This window comes from Rissa tridactyla, chromosome 5, assembly GCF_028500815.1.
Source record: "Rissa tridactyla isolate bRisTri1 chromosome 5, bRisTri1.patW.cur.20221130, whole genome shotgun sequence".
Taxonomy (NCBI): domain Eukaryota; kingdom Metazoa; phylum Chordata; class Aves; order Charadriiformes; family Laridae; genus Rissa; species Rissa tridactyla.
Genome location: NC_071470.1, coordinates 12,653,212 through 12,674,356, shown reverse-complemented (window position 1 = coordinate 12,674,356; position 21,145 = coordinate 12,653,212). Strand labels below are relative to the sequence as shown.

Genomic DNA, 21,145 nt, shown 5'->3' with positions numbered 1-21,145 from the left:
GTATTCTGGAGTTTTATGTTACATGTATATTATATAAAATACCACATTAACATTTCCAGGAAATGCATTAAGGCATTCAGAGTTAAGCTGGAGATTCTTAAACTATTTGTTTGCTAAAGTGAGAGCGATAGAAAAAAGAGTGGCTAACTTCTTCAGTGTAGGGGTTATCTTTAAAGGTGTGGTGGTGTGTGTGCCTTGGGCTCATCTTCTCTCAGTTGGAATAGTGAAGATGCAACATGTAATGGCTTTTGTGACTGTAACTCCTGTGTGCCCTGAAGGGAAACATCAACCCCTCTCAATGGTTTCAGTTATTGTTTCTGTGGGCAGCACGTATGCTAATGATGTAGAAGGGAATCCCCTTAAAAGTACTCTAACTCCCTGCTAACGTGGCTTTCATACTGCTAAATAAGACATTTGAAAAGCAAAAAATCTTGTGGTAACAGTGGTGCTGAATGGAGCAGTCTTAATTCCTTATAGAAGGGCTTGCAGATGAAGCTGTGACTCGATCTGTCTTCCAGAGTCGGAGAGCACTCCAAGGGGGGCATAACCACGGTGAGAAGGGAGCACTTCTTGCTGCTGCAGCCGTACCGGCTTGCTGCTCAAGCTAAGCCTGGATGGTTCAGCCAGCCTGTGGCCGGCTTGCAGACTCCCACCTTCCTTCAGGCATGGGCAAGTCTTTCTTAGCTGCCAGTTCCTTCAGGGACCGCATAGCTCTTCTGTATACTGCAGCTAAAATACAGGGGAACCTGGCATGTTCCCCTGACAAAACCACACCTCAGCGTGTAAACAGGGAGGGACCACAGTGCCCTGAGAAAGTGAGGTGGCTGAGGATGGCCAACAATTCGGTAGAGCTGGGAACCCTCCTGTTATCATGCCTGGAGGCTGACGCTAGCTTGCTATGGGGTGATTAATTGTTTTGGCAGCAGCAGCCTGCTTCCTCTTGCACAGGACCCTTTGGAGCAGAATAATATTTGGTAGATGAAGGTAAACGCAGATGTGCTGCATAGTGCTTGTTGATCAAGTTGAAAGCAGTAGACTCGCTATTGGTTGTTAATCTGTGTATGCACGTTATGTCTAATGGTTTTGAAATGGTCTACACTAGGTATGTGCAGGCCAGCTGTGCTGTGCAGTCTCGTGTGTCTGGTTATGTACCAGGGAGGAGCCATGGCACCCAGACCCTGAGTATCTCTCCATCAGAGGCTGTGTAGCCTACAATGACTGAAAGTTTGGGCATGACTGTTGCCAGCATAAGATTTGCCCTGATTGACTCCTGAAGGGGTTGTGCCCATCCCTGTGTAATCAAGAGAGAAATGATGACATTATGTAGCCATTTATAAATCACATTTATAGGTCACAGTTATAAACTTGGAAGGATTTTCTTTTTTCTTGCCCGTTTTAGGTGCAGATTTTATCACTATTATAGAGAGTGATGCTTCTAAACCGTTCATTGGGAACAATGATCCAACAATGTGGCTAGGAGAAAGACTAGGATTTTACACAGACTTTGGTCCAAGCACAAGAGATCACACTTGGGGGTGAGTCATCTTTACACGCACAGTTACAGTAAGTAAGTGTAAATACACTGTCCAATACTAACTCCATTAGAACATGGGCAAAGAATAGTTGGAATAACAATCACTGTAATCACTTGTTGGAGCTTGTCTTTAAGAACATGCTTTGGTTGCCTAGGATTACAGTGCAATGCAGATGAAGTTTTCTCGTTGTTAAAACTAATCAGGTTTTGGTGCCTGCTCCTGTAAACTACTGTGGCCTTGGTGATGCAGAGAATGGCATCCTGCCCCTTAATCTACAGATTTGGAAATTTGGCATTCTAAGTACTATATCTGATTTCACTTTTCTCATTGTTTTGTTTTGGGCTATGAGAACTTTAGATTTCAGTCTTAAAATTGTGATAGAAGTTGGGAAATGTAAGAGCACCTGGAGTTATTAGAAATTTTGAATTCATTAAAGCCAGCTTGAGTCCTGTAGCGGGAAATGAGCATAGAAAGATACATGTCTATTTTACCAGATTTTTTTGTGTCTGATTTTATTTTAATGCTTGACCAACTACTAGTTGCTTGTCTTTAAATATCTTTGTCCTCTGGAAAATAGTGGCTTTTTTTTCAGGGGGATATGCAGATCTCTGTGGCAGATGGAACTTCCTAGTGATGTTGCAACAGCTATTTAATGTTTGGGATATGTGAGGGGAATTTAGTAACATTCCTTTTCCAGAGCCCGTGTCTTTAAGTGATACAGAATGTGGCAGAAAAGTCGTTATCAGAAATTATCTTCATGAAACGTTTTGAAAAACCTGATGCAAAATGGTTTTAAGGTTGATTCCAAACACAAGCTGAGAGAATGAGAAATCTGCAACTTTAAAAATTTATTTCTACCTGCTTCTACTTCTAATAAAATACATTTTAATTAATGGTATTGTAAAATTCTGTCTTGTCTGAGGATGCAGATTTTGAAAGGCTCAGTGTAAGAATTCATATATATGGAATGGTATTTCTTAGTGTAGGAATGAATTTGATAATTCATTTTCAGATATGTACTTAAGTAATATTCTAAAGGCAAACCTTCTAAATTCAGAAAAATCCGCTAGAAATGGTTTGTGTTCTGGTCTGATGGTTTGAGTTCAGTGACCATTAATCTTCTGGTCACGTTTATCTGCTTAGTTCACAGTTGTGAGGCCTGTGAACTACAAAATGTAACTGTTTCCCTCTTCTCATGTAGGATTATGGCGCTGTCAAGGTATCCGATTGTAAAATCTACCCATCACCTCCTTCCGTCTCCAGAGGGAGAGATTGCACCTGCCATCTCCATGACTGTCAACTTCACAGGGAAACTGGTTGATTTTGTTGTCGCCCACTTTGGAAATGAAGAGTGTGTATTTTATTTATTGTTACATATGTAGTGCAAAGCCATGTAAAATACTTGCAATTTGTGACCTTCTGGGATTTCTTTTGTACCTTTTAAAATGTGCTGCTGTAATACTGGTTCTAACAAGGCACACTGGAGGAAATACTATGACATAGCTACTGGTTTAAAATTTTGAAGCGTTTTTTAAAAGGGACAAATGTGTCATGCAAAACTCAGCTGAACCTAATATCTGAGTTACTAGACATATATAGTAAACCCACAAATCTGCAAAACCACAAGAAGTAATAGGGCTACAGGTACACCTCAGTGTAGGATATCATCCTTCTGACTTTCTCCATATGGAATAGATCTATTATATTCCACAACGAGAGCAGATAGTTATAGTTAAAGATAGCATTCATGGACAACTGGTGTTTATTAAAAAAAAAAAAAAAGGAACATTTCTGAAACCTCCAAGACAGTATTGAAACAGCAACAAAAATACCCATTCAGTGTCTTTCTGACTATATGAAAGTGGAAATATCAAATCTGATATTCTAAGGAAGAATTATACCAGCAACTGAAATATGTGATGGGAAAGATTAAGGTATATCTTTCAGTTCCTTACTTTAAAACAATGTCTTGATTACTTTTGTGTAATGAATATTAATAAGGTACAGTTTTATGATGCTTCATGTAGCTGTATTTTCTGTTTTATTTGATGCAATATCTAGTATGTTTGTGGTTACGCAGTAAGACTTGAACTTTTAAAAATATTTATTGTAATTCATGGAGAGGCAAATTTATCGATTGGGTGCAGAATATAATACACAAACAAGCTGCTCAGAAAGCAGTAGGAATTCTCATTATCCCATACTGAGCTTCCCCATTTTCTTCCCCTGGGTAGAAGCTGTGCTCCAAGCATGCAAATTGTTTATAGATGTCCCTTTTACTGAACACATTCAGTTGTCAGAAACCACTCCCAATTTGAACTCTAGAAAGGAACTTCATTTTGTGCCTCACACGGATGATTAGACTTGCCTCTCTGAGAAACTGTTTGACCAAGTAGAAGAAAATAGCACTGTATTCCCCCCTCACAGAGAGATGAGATAAAGATGAAGGAGAAAATAGGAAGAGACACATGGAGAACAAGTGCAAATTGGATTGTGTTTTGAGGTGAATGAATTTATAATTAAATGGCACGCACAACTGCTTGTTATTCATCTTTTTTCATCTGCTGCTTAGGATGACATAAACTATAGAATACTGGATAACTAGGGATTTTGTTTAAAGACTGTTTTTTAAATGTGGGAATACAACAATGCCTGTGTCATTTAAAAGAACCTATCTTATGTAGAGGTGTAATTCTGGAAAGAGCAGCTATCTGAGCTGGCTTCTCTTTAAATGGTTGGGGGTTTTTGTCTCCTGTCTGTGTGCTCTTTCTCCCTAATGCATTTGCTTTGGTCAGAAGTACTGCTATTTAGAAAGCATCGCAGCATTTAAATTCTTGTCGTCTTTTGGGGTTACAGATTCCACAGTCAGCTCCCTGTCTCAATTGTATTTAGCCCAGTCTACCAAAATATAGAAGAGAACATACTTTGCACAACTGTTTAAAGTTATTAACATGAAGAACTGTAGAAAGAGAACTGCCTTTACATTATGTTATGACAAATCCAAGGACAGGGATTGGGATCCAATACAGTATTTTACCAGGCTCCACTTATGCTATCACTTCTGGTCATGTCGGAACTGTTGTGTAAGTCTTGTTCAAGAGATGCAGAATACCTGCCAAATGTCAATAAGTAGTGTTAATGGGATGACTTAGCTCTTAAGTTCTATTTCATAAATTATGTGACCCAGAGTTTAAGACTATATTTACCACGATTGGTCTACCATAAAAGTTTTGTTAGCATGTGAGCTCTTTGTTATGCACAATTAAATTTCAAGTGCAGGCTGAGACAAAGCCTCAGATAACCAAAGCACTTATATTCACATTTCTTAGTGATGAGATCAGTATTAAAAACAAAACAGTAATAGAAAAAGTTGTTCCTATAATGGTTAGAAAGAGAACCCTAATTACATCTACCACAACCATGTGGATTTCATTGAACATAGTGAACATTTTGAATCTTTGAGCTTTGTATAAACTTTCATACTCTCTAAATACTGAGCAATAAAAAAGATGTCAGATTCGTTTGTGGTTTGCTATGTTATAGCACAAAGATTCTGAGCTAAAATCTATATAGGTTAAAGTCTTTTCCATTTCTTTCAGAGAGGACTTGGACAGAAAACTCCAGGCTATAGCTGTTTCAAACCTATTGAAGACTAGCTCTAAGCAAGTGGTATTTCTAGGATACATCACTTCAGCTCCTGGATCCAGAGATTATACTGAATTAATAAAAAATGGAAACGTGCAGGTAATGCAAAACTTGTATGTTTTACTTTTATGTAATGCTTCTTTTAGCAGTTAGAGATAATATACATTTGCAACATTCGGCTTAATATTTCAAATTGGTAACTTAGACATATAAGAAAATACATACACATTTTTAAATAGTCTTCAACTGGCTGACATGTTATAGAGAAGGTGGAGTTAAATAGTGAAAGGACAAGAGGCAATGGACAGAGGTTGCCACAAGGGAAATGTCAATTAGATAACAGAAGAAAAAAAAAAATAGAATCACAGTTAGGGTTATCAAGCTCTAGAACAGGGGCCCAGAGAAGTTGTGAAACCTCCATCCTTGGAGATATTAAAAAGTTGGTTGCAACCTGCTTGAAGTTACTTGGAGCATGGGATTGGGAACAAGTGTCCTCCAGGCATCCCTTCCAGCCTCTAATTCTATGATTCTTTTGTATTAAAACTGAGTTCTGCAGTTTGGTTTTCTGTCAGATGTCAAAAGTTGTCTGATTTGTCTAACGGTGTTGTTTTTTTCCTTTGTAAATTATTACAATGTTCTAGGCAAAACATTTTTCTGCAGCAGATTTACACGTTGGTTCTGTTACTGATTTAAAGCCTACGCATAAGGAAAGCTTGCCTTATTTGTTTGACTTTTTATTTTTTCCTTCCACTTGTAGGATATTGACAGTACAGATCATGACAGATGGTGTAGCTATATTATGTATCGCGGAGTAATAAGGTGTGTTAAAGTGGATCATTTATTCATTGGTTTTAAATATCTTTATGACGATCAGTTTTACACCCTTCTGTAGGTAATTGTGGAAGAGTCTTATATCCCTAAACAATTGTGTATGGACAGTTAGATATATAATGAAGTAATGTGAAACATCAATCTCAGGATGAATTGGTGTATTTCTGAATATAATTTACAAAGACAGTATTACAGGTTTCATCCTTCTGTGTCAAAAGCCTTCAGATCTAATCTGCTTTAGTAACATAAAACTACTTTTTTCCAAATCTCTGGCTTTGCAGTTTCATTCTAAAATGTGAAGGCTAAGCCCTAATTTGTGTGTAACACAGAAGATACAAATTTTGAACTATGATTGTAGGGTTTGTTGAAGCAAAATGCGGATCTAATCCAGCGAAGCTTTATGCTGGATTTAGTGGAAACTTTAACTGCATAAGCCTATATTGAAGCGATTTCCTCTGCTGGGACCTATGCATTCCATATCTTTTTAATACCAAGTTGCTTGTAAATCATTCCCTTGGTGATGTATGTACCAGAATGGAATTCAACTTATGCTGAATAAACTGCAATTCTGCAGTGTTCACAGGAGTAAAACCATTAAATTACATAGCTGTCTTAAGTAACAGTACTAAGTGGGGGGGGGGAAGGCAACAAAACCCCCATTTGCAATCTAATTTTTCTCATTACTCATTCCATTGATGCTTCAGTTCCTTTCTTGAATTTCAAAATCTCTTCAGTGAAAAACGTTGGCGAGTTTATACCAGTATGCATATTCTAAAACTGTAATTTTAAAAATAAGTTTCTAGATCTAGAACTTATTTTTGTTGTCAAACACTTATGCTTTCTCTGTTTTTCTGTTTTTGACATTGTGTTATGACGCTTGTGTTTATACGGCGCTTTTAGTTTTTTGAAGGCAAGATTCACAAAAATGGAAAGTTATGTTGATAGGCTAAATAATAACTCTTGGAAAAAAGAGACATGAATTAAGAATGTCATGAAATTGCCTTGAGCTATTTCTTCAAACTAACTCTTCTTGTATCTGATAGGTTGGGCTATGCCCGCATATCTCATGCTGGTTTAAGTGATTCAGAAGTCCAGATGGCCAAATTTAGGATCCCCGATCACTTGGATAGCTATGTTGACAATGACAGAATTGTCACTGATCCCAGCCAAGTTCCTGCGGACATCCATTTCAATCCCAGGTCAGTGTGTCTCGTAAGAAATTAAGGGATGATGTATGTGACATCTGGTAAAAGAGAAGTCTCAGAACAAAATTGTTCTTAAAGTGCACTGGTCAGTACCAAAGTGAGCAAAAGATTAGGAGTCAAGAACTTCTGATTTGTAATTCCAGTTTTTCTACCAACTTGGCATGTGCCTTGGGAAAATCAGTCCGCTGTGTTGTAGCATAAATTGAAGATAATGCGTATTTCACCCAGGTGATTAATTTCTGAGATTGTTTGATAGGGATGTTTGCCAAGTGCTGTAGTGACTCATTTTAAAGATGATGAGAGAGCTCCCACGTTTCTCAGCACTTTTGAAGATCGGGGTCTTAATACACTGTTACTTGGAACACAAGATACAATATATACATTAAATACTCTTTGCCTAAGCATTTTAAAACTTACTATATAACTGGAGCAAAAATTACAGAGAATGCCTGAGGCAGTATGTTACATATGTCAAGAAGAAAAAAGGGCTAGATTTTTACATAAAAAGTTATTTATTTCTAGAATGCTGTCACTTTTCCACTGGCATTGCATAAGGAAGAGAAATATGGAGAAAGGTACTTATTCTATGCTGAGTATCAGTGGAAGAGTCATGAAGTTTGAGATAGATGTTGCTGCAGACAATTTCCAGCAATGCTGTATTTACTACTTCTGACTGGCATAATACAGAATATATTCATTTCTTATATACACCTGACAGTTGAGCTTACTCACTTTTTATTTACCATTCAGTCACTGGCTTCCTGTCTAAGCAGGAGCTTGCTCAGTCTTTTCCACATGATGAAACTTGCCTAAAGTTAGCATTCACTTCAGATTTTTCTCAGCTGATTTCAGCAAAGGATATTTTTCTTGTCCTAATTTCTTTTACGTCTGCCTTTAAGCAGAAAAAAAATTATACCCTTTAGGAATAAGTGTGTTTTTCCAATTAACTACAGTTCCTTTGAAGTGCAATGGCACTGCTTTTAAATGCTATTTGGCACAAATATTTTGAATAAGTACTATATTTTACTTTTGCAAATCTGTTGACCATAATAGTGAGTAGTCAAAACTTTTAGATTTAAATATGGCATGAAAAATTACCATTTTCACCATAATTTTCAGAAGAAAGATGTGCAATATTAACAATAGGGTTGAGTATTTAAAACTACGGGGGCTTAAATTCTGTCTCCACTAAAGTCGGCAGAAAAAACTTAAGAGCATAGGATTTTATTAGATAAATGCTCTGCTCACCTTCGTCAGCTGGAGTTCCATTTACAGAGTGCCTATGGCATTAATCCAATGAGTGTAATTAAACGTCTCCATTATACTCAAAGACCTCTAGTTAGATAGTGTACATAGATTGTGATTCATATCTAAGTAGGGTTGTGTTTCTGAAATAAACTACCCAGAACATTCAGAAGAAATGTTAATGATACTGTGGTAAGTGTATGATTTAATTGCATGGGTTAAATCATGTTGTAATGGTTTTGCTTTATTGAATATTTTTCTTAGGTTTGGATCTTACAAAGATGGACATAATTATGAGCATATTCATCACTTTCATATGAGCACTCCTAAATATTTTAAACAGACAAATTAGAATGAGAAAATAACACGTCATTGGGACCAACAAGAAAGGTTTGTTGCTTGAAACTGAGTTGGCAGCCAAAAAGACGACATTGTTTAAGGATGAGCAACTCCCATGCTGCGTAAAGCTGTGAATGTCTGTGTAATAGTTGGTGACTCTTTCCTTTAATGAGTTGTCATCACTGTGAGAGCGGGAAGACGAATCCATTTTGATAAACTGGTATCTACCTGGGCCAAATACCAGCTTGGTACACAGCAAAGCAAAGGTGGGGACTTGTTTTGGCAATAACTTCAACTTTTTTAAAGGTATCATATGTTGTGCTGTTTCAGAGTGTCCACCTTTTCTTTAGGGTCCAGGTATGACCCCCTTCCTCTCCTGGGAGCTTATTGGAACAATCACGAGCAAGGAGTTTCAGCTGACTTCCATACTTTTTTGATGACTGAGGCAAAAAAAAATAATAATGTGGTAGTGTAGGTAACCTGATGATATATGCTGCACTTTGTAGTCCTGTGCTAGTGCAATGAAAAGTTTAGCCTTAGGTTTTTCAAAATGGGAATTAAAAAGTGTGGTTTTTAATTGGGAGATATGCTGTAACTATATGTTTGAAGTGTGTATATTTTTGACTCACTGAAACAGTATTTACATCTTCTACTGTTCCACATTGTATTCTTAAATGAGTTTTATCAGACCAATTTGCAAATGATAACGTTCATAATATTGGAGAAAAGGCAGTGACTCTTACAGACTTTCTTTTTTTAACATGACATTAGACACTGCAATGCTTTTACAAAGGGAAGAGTGAAGTACCTCTGAATAGTTATTGTTATGAGACACTTATGTGAACACGCTACAGAAGAATTAAAAACAATCACGCTCAACAAGACAAGGTTTCTGAGAAGGGGGAAAAGTTGTTTTTAATTTTTATTTAAAATTAACTGTAATAAAACAGAAAAATGAATTGTTCCTTTGCTAGTACTACACTTTTTAGTGGGACTAAATAGAAACGGGGCTTTTTTTGGCCTAGTCAGTGAATTACCTACTATGTAACACACACACATGTAACACAATGTAAGACGTGTTTTCTCAGCATCTCTTGGCAATGTCTTTTATATTTAACCCCTGATCCTTCGGTGTATGTACAGAGCTTCCCTTAAACAGCGAGGACATTTTCAGTGTTGGCCAAAGGAAGTTTCATACTTGTGAGAAACACGTTAGATGGTTTATTTAAATAACCCTCTCAACTTGGAAACCACATTTGTGATGTATTAGTACTGCATGTCTTTCCAGTAATACCAAAACCATACTGTAACTGAAAGGAATAGGGCACATTGCAGGAAAAAGGTGAGGGTTTTTTTTTCCTCCCTCTCATTCTCCACCATGTGCTTTTAAGAACCTCTTGACCATACTCAATTTTATTGTTTCTCTACATAAACAAATACAGCATGTGTCTCTATGTAAACAAATACAGGATGTGCCTTTACCCAGGGTTTCTTGGTCTATAACTGCTGCCATCACCAACCTTGTCACTTTATCCTGGTCCTCCCTTGTTGTTAGGACTGTGTTTCTGAGGGTGAAACACTCCACTGATCTTTGTGGACCCAGGATTTTGAAAGGCACTTGAAGAATACGTAGCCATCACAACTTCCATCTCAGATGGTATTAGAAAGCCTGAATTTGTTAATTATGCTTAACCAGTCAGTGTTACTTACCACCTAAAGGTGCTGTGTTTGTCTTTACAAGCCCAAAGAAGTCTAATTAAACATTCCAGTTTGGATATCCTTTACGTAGGATTTGAAATCCTCTAAATTTTTTCTTGTGTGACTCTGCAGCAGGACAAGACACATTAGGTTTTGGAGTGATGAGAGTGACTTTCTTGCACTTTCAGCAGTTTTCTTCTGCAAACACCAGTAGCCCTGATCTCTCCCTTCTCCCAGCCTGCAACAGCAGCAGGCACTGGCACCAGCATTGCACAGTGGCTCTGAGTATCCTCACTTCTTTGCAGCATGCTCTCATGCAAGCTCTGACGCACATCCAGCCACAGGTTTGCCTTTCCATAGCCTGTACAAAACATAACATTAACTTGCCGCATTACTTAACATTCTCCACAGGCTGACTCGGCAAATACCTTGTAATGGGAGTAGTTTATTCATGTGAGATGCAGGAAATGATACTCATAAACATAAAAAGCTTGAAAACCCCTTACTTTTTTAGCAAGTAAAAAATAGAATCAGGGTATTTTTCAAGAAGTCAGGCCCCAAAGCGTGACTTGCATAACAGATCAGACTGTATGTCACCTCTGTGTTTAGTCTTCAAAGTCTATGAGCATACTTGGATGGATTTTTCACGCTTAATTTAGAAATGTTTGCCCCATTAGAAATGTTCATGTAGACATTGACAAAATCTGAACTTTGAACTCTTCTGAGTAGCATGTGTAATTTAACGTTGGTGGGTCTATACCTCATAATGCCTAATATCAGAAAACACGATGCAAATGTTATGATTAGCCAGTATTTGTTGACATTTGCATTATTTTGTCAGAATGACTAAAAAAAAAAAAACCTCTGACCACAGTCTGTTTGTATACTGCTTCTACTACTGTGGTTAGAATTCCAAAGCTAAAACTATGCATTATTTGTCCTTAAATTTGCCTTGTATCTGCCCGGTTTAGAAAAATGTGCAGTACATCTCAGTCGCAATCACTGTGTTTCAAACTATGAAAGAAATGTGCTAGAACAGGTCCTACTGCAGGGGCATGTGACTAATCTTGTTGTTTTCTAATCATGCTCTCTTCATCTCGGCTTTCATAAGATGGTATGTTATGGAAGAAAAAGTTTGTGGATATCTTTAACTATGCATTGAGAGACAGCATGAAAAGATAAAATGTGTAAAATAGACATTATTTTCTAAAGTTTTGAACTTTTCCTGGCAGTAAAAAGTCTAGATTTTATACGTGTGTGTGTGTATATTTATAAAACCCCCTTCTAAATATGTATTCTGTTGTACTCCTGATTCCATCCTCTCTGACATTCTGTGCAGGTCAGTTAAAGTTTCTAGGAATGTGCAGGAAGAGACAACAGTACAACAGGAGTCTCCCAGTGTGTATCTCAGAATAAGAAAGGACACGGTAACATGTAAGAGAGCAACTTCTGAGAGTAATTGTACTGGATTCTTCAGCAGGGTGGAGACTCAGCTCTTCTCTTACATATATTCCTGCTTTGGAGCCTTGACTCAGGCATTTCTACGTGTATTGTAAGCTCGGCTTCAGGAGTAGTGGCTCTGGTGTTGTCACAGAGCACTCTGAAACGTGGGAACTGCAGTCAAACCTCTTGGGCTAAGAAGGACCTGAAATTTGTATTTCCCGTTCAAAAAGGGTGTTGCAGCTACAAGCTTATTAAACAAAAGTGGGGCAAAGCCTTTGGTTTTGAACTGGAGTTGATGTTACTGAAAAAAGTTGGGTGCAGCTTATGTGACCAGCTCCCCCATGTCTCACTGAAACAGAACACCAAAAAAGGTCAGGGTCCTCTACTGACAGTGAGGGAGCTTCATGTCCTCAGACAAAGGTGCTGGTTGTTTTGATGCACCTCCAGGGTTCAGGCAGAAATTCTGAGCTGCTCCCTTAAGCTCGGCTGCCTAGAGCTTCCTAATTATGAATTAAGCAGATATTTTTTTTTAAATTTCAAACTGAAGCTGAAAAAAACCTATAAATCCAATTTAAATATGAGCTACCAACAGCCCTGAAACATGTATATTTTCTTGTGTATGTAAAATTACATTTGTTTGCAGTGTGTTACAAAAGGGCCCTCAGGGTTAATGTCATACATCTGTGGAGCAAGTGTAACAAACCAAACCTTTTTACTTAAACAGGGAGCACAGTACGAGTCTGTGCGACAGGGCAATTAAAATGAGCTGAATTACTTAATGAGGAGTGGTTTGAAAGCAGTTAGATAATCTGCAGCTGCTGCTTTCTGCCACCTGAGGTCCTCTTTTATCCCTGATCAGAAGCCTTCTGCTGGTACCAGGCAAGAATAACGCATAGTTGAGGTGTCTGGTGACAAATCTTTTCACAAGCATTACATAAAGCTGTTTGTATTGACTTGGGTATCAGTTACTTTTTCATATCTGCAAATTATTTAGAACTGCTATTGCAGGGCTTCTGGTGGACAATTTGTTTCTTTTCTTACAATGCCTTGTACTGTGCTTTGTTGCTGTTTTATCTGCTTTGTTGCTGTTTTATCTGCTTTGTTAATGTTCAGCAAATTCTGCTTTGCTAATGTTTTTTTTTTCAATAGAATTCTCTTCCTCCTCTGACTTGTAAAGTACATAATGCCAAATTTGTGATTCTGGTGCTTAAAATTAACTTTCAAGCTTTTTTCTAAGCAAAGAAAGATGAACAAAGGTATTTCAGAGATGCAGTGGCTTTAGCAATTTGGGGTCTGATACCCTTTGGAAACAGAGGGGATCCTCTTTCTCAAAGATGCTTCTACACTATGTTTCTGATAGTAAAGAAGATTAAGTAAATGGTTCCTCTTTCTCATGTTAGCCTGTATTTTTCCCAGTCTACGGTGTTTTTTTTATGTTTGCCATTTTAGCTATCAATTAAGAAAAACAATGCAAACAATGACAATCTTTCTCCTTAGAAAAAAAATTAATAATAATGTCTACAGTTTTAAGTTTGCTCTAGCAGCGTGCAAACTGGCTGATGCATTTCCTACCCCTCTCTAGTTCTTGGTTTATTATTCCTCTCTTGAGTGTTGATAGGAGCATTTGCATATATGTATAGTGAGACAGATCAGGATATTCATCTGTCTGGAAAAAACAAACAAACAAACAAATGAACAAAACCAAAAAGAGTCTTGAGGATTTTTGTTTTGTTTTAGGCTTTTGGGGGGGTGTTGAGGGAAGTCTTGCCCTTTGATCTACCTTGTGAGTGGTTGCATTGGCACAAAAGAAAGGATGCCAGGAGGGCTGGGATTAAGAGGCTAATACTGGAACTGCTTAAACTGTCTCTGTCCTTGAGACAGTGCTTGATCGACCATGCCCCAATGGATGTGCTCTCTGTGAAATGAAGTATTTCTGTGTTCTGTAAACTCAGGCTTCAGAAAGAAAATACAGGTGTGATTTGGTAACCTCTGCCAGCCTGGAGGCTTGGGTAGGAGTTTGCAACTAGTGGTAACAAAGGGGATATTTATACCTTCTTGAGGTTGGAACGAAGGTGCGTGTTGTAATGGGCCGTGTTCTCTTGGGGCAGGCCTTTTCTGGCTGAAGCATGCTTTCCCTTGCTTAGCAGGCAGAAGCAGAAAACAAAGCCTCTTTTGTGTTTCCCTATGGATCTCTTTGCAAATCTAGTTTTTAAGGGTCAGAGATTATACTTGTGCATTCAATTATTCAAAAATATTTTGAACATTTGTTTGTCAAACCTACAGTGTTATTTGCTTTACACTTACGGATAGAGGTAGTTAAAGAAGCTAAGAAGTCTTAAGGAAAGATTTGTAAAGCCAAGTAGCATCTTTCATTTTAGACTACTGTAAATAGGGCGGAAAAAAATACAAACCTTTCTGACTTCAGATACAATCAGACAGGGTTTTTCTGTGCCACCATTCTTTAGATCTGTATCAGTTTACAGCTACGTAAGGCATGGGAGAAGATTTCTTTTTGGATATGTTTTTATTCTGAACTGGCGGTCTACGTGCTTTTTATGGTCAATGTGAACAAACAGGCACCCCTAAAGGAATTGTTCCTCTCAATCCAGAATTAGAACAGATCAGATGAATTGCAACTCAATGGTGCCCCTATTGGGTATAAGAGTTTGGGATGACACGAGCGGATGTGAATGTCTGGCATGTGGGATGTTAGAACTACCAGAGAAGTGAAACCTAGTTTGTACTGCTTTTCGTTAGGATATAATTACTATTTTTTTTTAAGGTGGTAGTGTAAAATATGCAATTGCTAAGGTAAAGAAAAGATGGCGCAAACAGGAAGAGATCAGAGATAGAGGCAGGAAAAAATTATTTCTACAGAAATAATTTCAAGGAGAATTTCAAATAATGAGGTATTTCATTACTCTGACATGGTCTTAGTACATGACTTTTGAAGAGAAAATTCACTTTTTTTATGGACTCAGTCTTCTCTGTAAAACAGTCCGTTGAAAACATAAGATGTTGCTCTGCAAAACAAATGGGCTGCACTTGCCCATTGTGTCTGGTTCAGTAAGGCGAGGGTCATAAAAACCCCAAAACAGGTGTGTGATGGGTTAATTGGGGACTGCGTGCTAATGCTTTGCTCCAAAGAGAGACAAATACCTGAAATCTGGCACTTCTTCAGTTCTGAGTCCTTGACTTTCGTTTACCTTAACCTCTTAGAGGAAGTCTTTTCGGTTTGTTTTTTTCCACTGGTAATTTGTGTCTTAATACTCCCGTTGTCCACAGGCGGTGCCGCAGCAGCCCCTTCTCACCACCCAGCAGGGCCGGGGCGGGCTCTGACCCCTGACAGGACGCGAGGTGCTGACCTGGTGGCCGAGGCTGCCAACTGTCCCATCAGCGCTGAGGCGGGGAGACCGATGCCAGCGCCGAAGGGCCCGAGCGGCCGGAAGGCTAAGCCTACCCCCGGGCCCGCCCGCCGGCAGCGAGGCGCTCCCCTCGCGGCCGCCCGCCCTCTTCAGGGCGGGCCATCCTCGGAGGCCCCCGCCCTCCGCTCCGCTCATCCAATCGAATCAGGGCGTGGGCGCGGCCCTTGGCCTCCGTAGCCAATCGGAGACCCGGGTGACACAAAGTGGTGTCCCTTGCACGCGCTTTCAAGGCCAGGAGAAACTGGCAGCGGCAAAGCCCAGTCAGAGCGGAGGGGGGCGGGGTCGGCTCAGATTTGGAGCCAATAGGAGGCCGGAAGGAAGAGCGGGGCAGGCCCACGGTGAATGGCAGGAGCTTCGCGCAGTAGGAGAGCGGGACGCGTGGCCTCTCGGGGCAGGCCCAGCCAATGGGCGCGGCCGGTGGGCGGGGCGGGAGGGGTCTGTGCTTGGGCTCCGTGATTGGGAGCGGGGCAGCGGCAGCCGGGCCGGGCCGGGCGGTGTGTGCGCTGCACGAAAATGCACTCGGATGCCGCCGCTGTCAGTGAGTAGCGGCGGGGCCGGGCCGCACCTTCCCGCCCGCCCACCTACCCACCGGCAACCCCCTCCCCGCCTCCGCCGCCACCGGCCTGGCCTCTCCGCCGCCCGGGTGGGGGCGGCTCCTCCTGCCCCTCACGCAGGAGGCTCGGCCGAACGCGCCGTTGGGGCTGCCGGTGGCGGGCGCCGGGCCTGCGGGTGGGGATCCGGCAGGGAGAGAGGCGGTACCGGGAGTTGGGGGGGGGGAGGTGCGGCCCTCGGCGGGCTTTCCCGGCGGTGGTGGCGGGAGGGGCCGGTGTCGGGGTGGGGCGGCCCGTGGGGGGTCGGGGAGCGGCAGCGGCGGGGGCCGGGGGCGCCGGGAGGGTGTGACGCAGTTTCCCCCGACCTGGCTATTGCGAGCGGGGGAGGCCGCGGCCGGCTCTGGCGGCGGGGGAGCCGGGGCTGCCTGAGGGGGAGGGCGGGCGGCCTCCCTGCCCGGGAGCGGGGAGGGGGTGTGTGCGTGTGTGGAGGGCGGCGGCTGATGTAGCGGATTCCGCTGGGCCGGTGCGGGAGAACCGGGCTGTGAAGGGGAACGGGGGCCGAGAGGCATTGTGGGAGGTGGAGTCTCTTGCGGGCGTGCGGCAGTGGGCGGGGGGGCCCGAGGGACTACAACTCCCAGCAGGCATTGCGGGAGGGAGGGGCCCGCGGGTCGCGGCACCGTGCCCCGCCGGCGGCGGGGACCCCCGCGGGGGGGGGAGACCGGGGCAAGGCCGCTGAGCTGCGGCGCGGCGGGGGTGAGGGGGGGACCTCACCGTTTTGGGGGAGCTTTGTCTCGCGTGTGCTGCGGGCAGGTTCCCGCCGTGGGGGTAAGAGGGGGGGGGTGGGTTCCAGAGCTGCGTGGGGTGGCGGTGGGGGGTCGGTGACAGGCCCCGTCGCAGCCCGCCGGGGGGGCGAGGCGAGGCGAGGCTGTCATCCCCGGCACCAACCTCCCGTGAAACCAGCCAGACCCTCCGTGACCGCAGAACTTGCGTATGGCAGAGATAATAACGAACGTGGGAGCTTTGGTGGCGTGTTAATGAGCGACGGTCCGAGTTTTGGACAGAGTCCTGAAAGCAATTACCGGCAGAAACGCTGCGTAAGGCCTGGGTTTTCTTGGATCCTCCCGTGTTTCTCAAAATCAGAGAAATGGCCTGGTAAAGGCTTTAACTCATAACGTTATATAATTTCTTTAGGGGTTCTGGTTTATTTTACCTTTATATTTAGGGATTGTTACGTGTTGGTGGTTAAGGCTGCCAGTAAAGTGCAAATAACTGCCTCGTGTTGGAAATGGAAGCATAATTATTCTAGAAAACGCCTTCTGTTCGGTGCCTTTTGTCATGTGCCCTGTCCAAAAAAAGGTGCAGGTCTTCATTATACACACACATAAGCTACAGTTACAAATATTCCGGTGCTCCCTCATAAAGGATGTTAAGGCTATGTGGTGATTTTTTAAATTATAATTTAATTTCTCTGTAGAAAACAAGAAGAGTACTGTTTCTCAGCCTTCAGTTGTTACTGGCTTCTTTTTAAAAATGTCCCTTGGAATGACTGAATCTTCCACCTCAATACCCTTTTTTTTTTTTTTTTGCAGTTCTTGGCCTTGTGTATATTTTATTTTAAATAGGAACGCTTTCCTAAATTAATTAAGTTCATTACTTGTAGCTTCATAGCAGTTATTTTTTTCCTCATTGATTTAAATGCCTGAAACAAGAAGTGTTCATAGTGTATCTTTACACATACAGAAGTTGGCTTATGATTATTTCTTGACTCAATATTTCTTTTGAGCTTTCTTTTTGGTCCTTCTTAGATTCTTACCTGTTTTTATGATATAAACTCCGTTAATACGCTTTTGCTCAGCCTCAGTTTTACTTTCTGAGGCTGAATATACACCTTTCACGTTACATGAGAAACAGCAATTTTCCTTTTTTCTGTTGCAAATGTTTTCTTAAAAGTTTCTTGCAACTCTGATAACTATAATTGGAAATGTGTCCTCTCTGCAAGGCCATGCAATAAGTTGAGTTGGGCAAGTAAACAGTCTTCCTTTCACAGCTTCCCTTCATTCTTTTGTATCAGGATGAGATTTCATTTGTGTAATTGCAGCACTTGATTTAAATTTAATTTGTTTCTGAGTAGTTTTTGTGCTAACTTTAAGTGAATTATTAATCCGGTGTTTTCTTTACTTTTTATTCCCCTTACTTTGGAGATACTGAAAGCAAAGACTTCAGGCTTTTTCAAAGCATTATTTCCTAGTTTTGTTTGTGTCTTCAAGCAGAAGAGGAAAGCTTGCTTAATTTGTCTGTCCTGTGCTTGCCAGAAAGCATTGCACGAGGAAGTACAGTACATCCCATGAAAACGTGCAACTCTTGTATCCAATTTAAATATTAGAGCGTTTAATAGTGTGGTTATTTCTTCTACAATAAGGCAGGCTGCTAACAAAGGCTTTAAGCAGAACCCTTATTTTAAATGTGCTAGTGTTTTTCTTACACTGTCCAATTAAGTTGTTTTATTTAAAACTATAGGTCTGAGGTTAAACAGAATTTCTACTTTGGGCTCATAAAGAGGTAGAAATAGCTACCAGTTTGCTCAGTGTTTTTTATATATATCCTTGTGTGTATATATAGTTGTGTATATATATAAAAATATATATATATTGTCAGAGCTACAAGGCTTTAGCTTGTCCTAGGGAACCAGCTGGTGTGACACATGCTTCTGTGTCACTTGATGCAGATGTGTGGCTGCACAGACTGTGGGACTGTCTGCTGCAGCTGCTCATTACTGCCCATTAGCTGTAGATTACTGCTTCCCTTGCTGAACTGGTGAAATGGTTTGTAGGAGTGCTCTCTAATCCACTCAGTCAAATGTGTCTGGGTTAGCTCTTGCCACTTAAATAGTCTAAACTGGCAGGGTTGGGTTTTTTTTTTGCCCGAAGTGGGTTAGGGAATGCGCCCCTGAGCTGTGCTGCTGGCAGGGCTGGGGTGTCCGTAACTTTTGGGTTTTGCCTGGTATGGCTGGTCCTGGGCTGCTGCAGAGCCATCGTGATGTATACTGGATCTGCACCGTTCTCAATACCCTGGAGTGCGTACTTGACAGGGTTGCATTTCTGCTGAATTAGCTAGAGCATGAGAGACAAAGTTTTTATTAGCTTTATGCCCTTTGTAAGATGACAGATGACACCTAATCTGGCATGGAGTTAAGAGTAGTGCTGGCAAATGACTCTCAGGCCATAGCAGCCAACAGTGCAAAACTATAACTCAGTGACGCTTTTTGGAATTAAATTGATGGTAGAGTAAGAGTTAGGCTGGATGAACATTTTGCATCAAATGGGTGTAAAATTATTTCTCTATTAAATGCTTTCTAGCTCAATTTCCTATGTTCTTGAATTGTAGACTGAAAGAATGTCTGTTCACAGTCTGAGTAACATGGAATCACTGAAATGCTATTTGATTTGGTAATACATGCTTTAGAAATAGATTTAAATTAGTTCTAATTATCCACTGCTTTTACTCATTCTTTTCCACCTGTGGCTGGTCACTCCAGCTTTATTATATTCTGGCAAGAATCTCCATTAGGAATAGTTATCAAATACATTTAGTAGGTACACAAGTGGTATTTGCAGCAACAGGAACGGACATTTTGCACCAGAAATATACTCAGTGTTGGGTCTTTTCTATAAAAAAAACAAAACAAAAAACACCCAACCAAAACCACCGCCCCCCACTGTCAAACCAAAACAAACCCTAAAAACCCCCGTGAGCCAGCGCACAGGGGTTTTATCCTGTACATTAGCATAGCATAGCTCTTATTTGTTCAGAGTCAATTTAGGGTAAATGGAAATGCATTCACACTAAAGTAACAGTTGCACAACTTTTGCCCTGCATAAATTGCTCTAAAACTCTCAACGAGCTTTAAACTGCAGCTCTTTTTGTAAACAAGCCTTCAGATCAGGGTACTTCTTAAATACTGAGGTAGGATAAGGATTTGTTCCTATGGGGGGAAAAAGATTAATACTTTTCCCTAGCTACGTAGGATGCAGTAATTTTAAAATACTTTGTTGCAGAGAAAGCGAGTGACTGATTACACGTGGTAATACAAAATGGTAGAGTTTAATGTGAATGTTTGCCTTGCAATAAGTGTTTTTTGGTGTGTCACATTTTGTTGTTTGGGTCTGGGGTTTTTTCAAGTTTTGTTTTTTGTTTAATAGCTTAAATCGCTCTGTGTTTTGCTTCAGAACATTTTAGGCTGTTGTGTTTGGAAAATGTACACAAATTTGCTACTGTGGCTTTGGATACCGCTGGCGTCAGCAGTAGCTCTGAGCTCGGTGCGGCTGTGTGTGCATGCGTGCAGGAGAAACCTCCTGCAGCACCATGTCTTCATCTCTAATGGCTGGCCCTGCTGCTCCTCAGGCTGGGATGGATCATCCCACTTCTCTTTCCATTTAACTGCATGTCCTTCCTGTCCAGGCTGGAATTCACTTCTGTTTTCCTTACTTTCTGAACCATGCCCTATGTTCAACCCCACCAAATCAAGGGAGACCCAACTTTCCCAGCCTGTTCTTCTCCGCCTGCCCGTGCCGGCACGCTTGCTCTGGCATCGCGGACTGGGAGAGTCTCTTCTGCAGGTACTGCCCCTGCTAAAGGGTGTCACTGTTCAGCTACAGCCACCTCGGAAATGAATTCTTAATCCCATCTTTGACCGGAACACAGGGCCAGCTCCTGGCTGCTCTGTAATGCTGTTGGGGAATCTCAGTTTTTAGGGGTGTTGTGATGTTTTTGTGTACATGAAAACAAAACTGATGCACGCTTTTCTTTTGTTTTCTGCATTTAGTAATGGATATAGAAATTCTGCTTCCTGAACATAAGGCTTTCACCAAATGTAGGTTTCAGATCTGAACTTCTAAGCTCATTAATCAATATAAATTGTCTTACTGTTAGGATAATTCTGTAAGTAGACTACAGAGCATGAAATGGTGTAGTTCATAGAAGATAAAATGATTCCTGTTTTGGATAAGTAAAGTTTATTTAAAACTAATTAACAAGGACAGTACTTTGAACTATTGTTTCTAGTACTACTACAAGTTTTCTCCAGTTCTATTATTTGAAACCAAGGAAACCAATTAAATAAAAGTAAAAGCATAAACATTCCATTTTAGTTTTCAGGCATGAGTCTGCCTAGTATGTGTTTTCTGTCTAATTTTTTTCTGAGAAGGCCACAGAAAATTACCCACTCAATA

At 41.1% G+C, this 21,145-nt stretch overlaps 2 protein-coding genes across 12 annotated transcripts in view; both read left to right on the top strand.

The window, feature by feature from the left end:
- The window catches only part of CWH43 (cell wall biogenesis 43 C-terminal homolog), a 29,520-nt gene extending 20,311 nt beyond the window's left edge, over positions 1-9,209 (top strand). The window contains exons 11-16 of the mRNA XM_054203173.1: positions 1,400-1,535; positions 2,737-2,886; positions 5,135-5,279; positions 5,938-5,999; positions 7,055-7,210; positions 8,726-9,209. Of these exons, the coding sequence (XP_054059148.1) occupies positions 1,400-1,535; positions 2,737-2,886; positions 5,135-5,279; positions 5,938-5,999; positions 7,055-7,210; positions 8,726-8,813 (737 nt within the window). The 3' untranslated portion in view covers positions 8,814-9,209. The remainder of the gene's footprint in view (positions 1-1,399; positions 1,536-2,736; positions 2,887-5,134; positions 5,280-5,937; positions 6,000-7,054; positions 7,211-8,725) is intronic.
- Positions 9,210-15,755: 6,546 nt separating this feature from the next.
- DCUN1D4 (defective in cullin neddylation 1 domain containing 4) overlaps positions 15,756-21,145 on the top strand; it is a 42,060-nt gene continuing 36,670 nt past the window's right edge. For 2 of the 11 annotated variants that reach the window (XM_054201743.1, XM_054201742.1), the window contains exon 1: positions 15,779-15,904. In XM_054201743.1, coding sequence (XP_054057718.1) covers positions 15,880-15,904 — 25 coding nt within the window. In that variant the 5' untranslated portion in view covers positions 15,779-15,879. Of the gene's footprint in view, positions 15,905-16,808; positions 17,070-21,145 lie in introns of those variants that run through there. The other 9 variants (XM_054201749.1, XM_054201744.1, XM_054201759.1 and 6 more) reach the window with 7 other exon arrangements.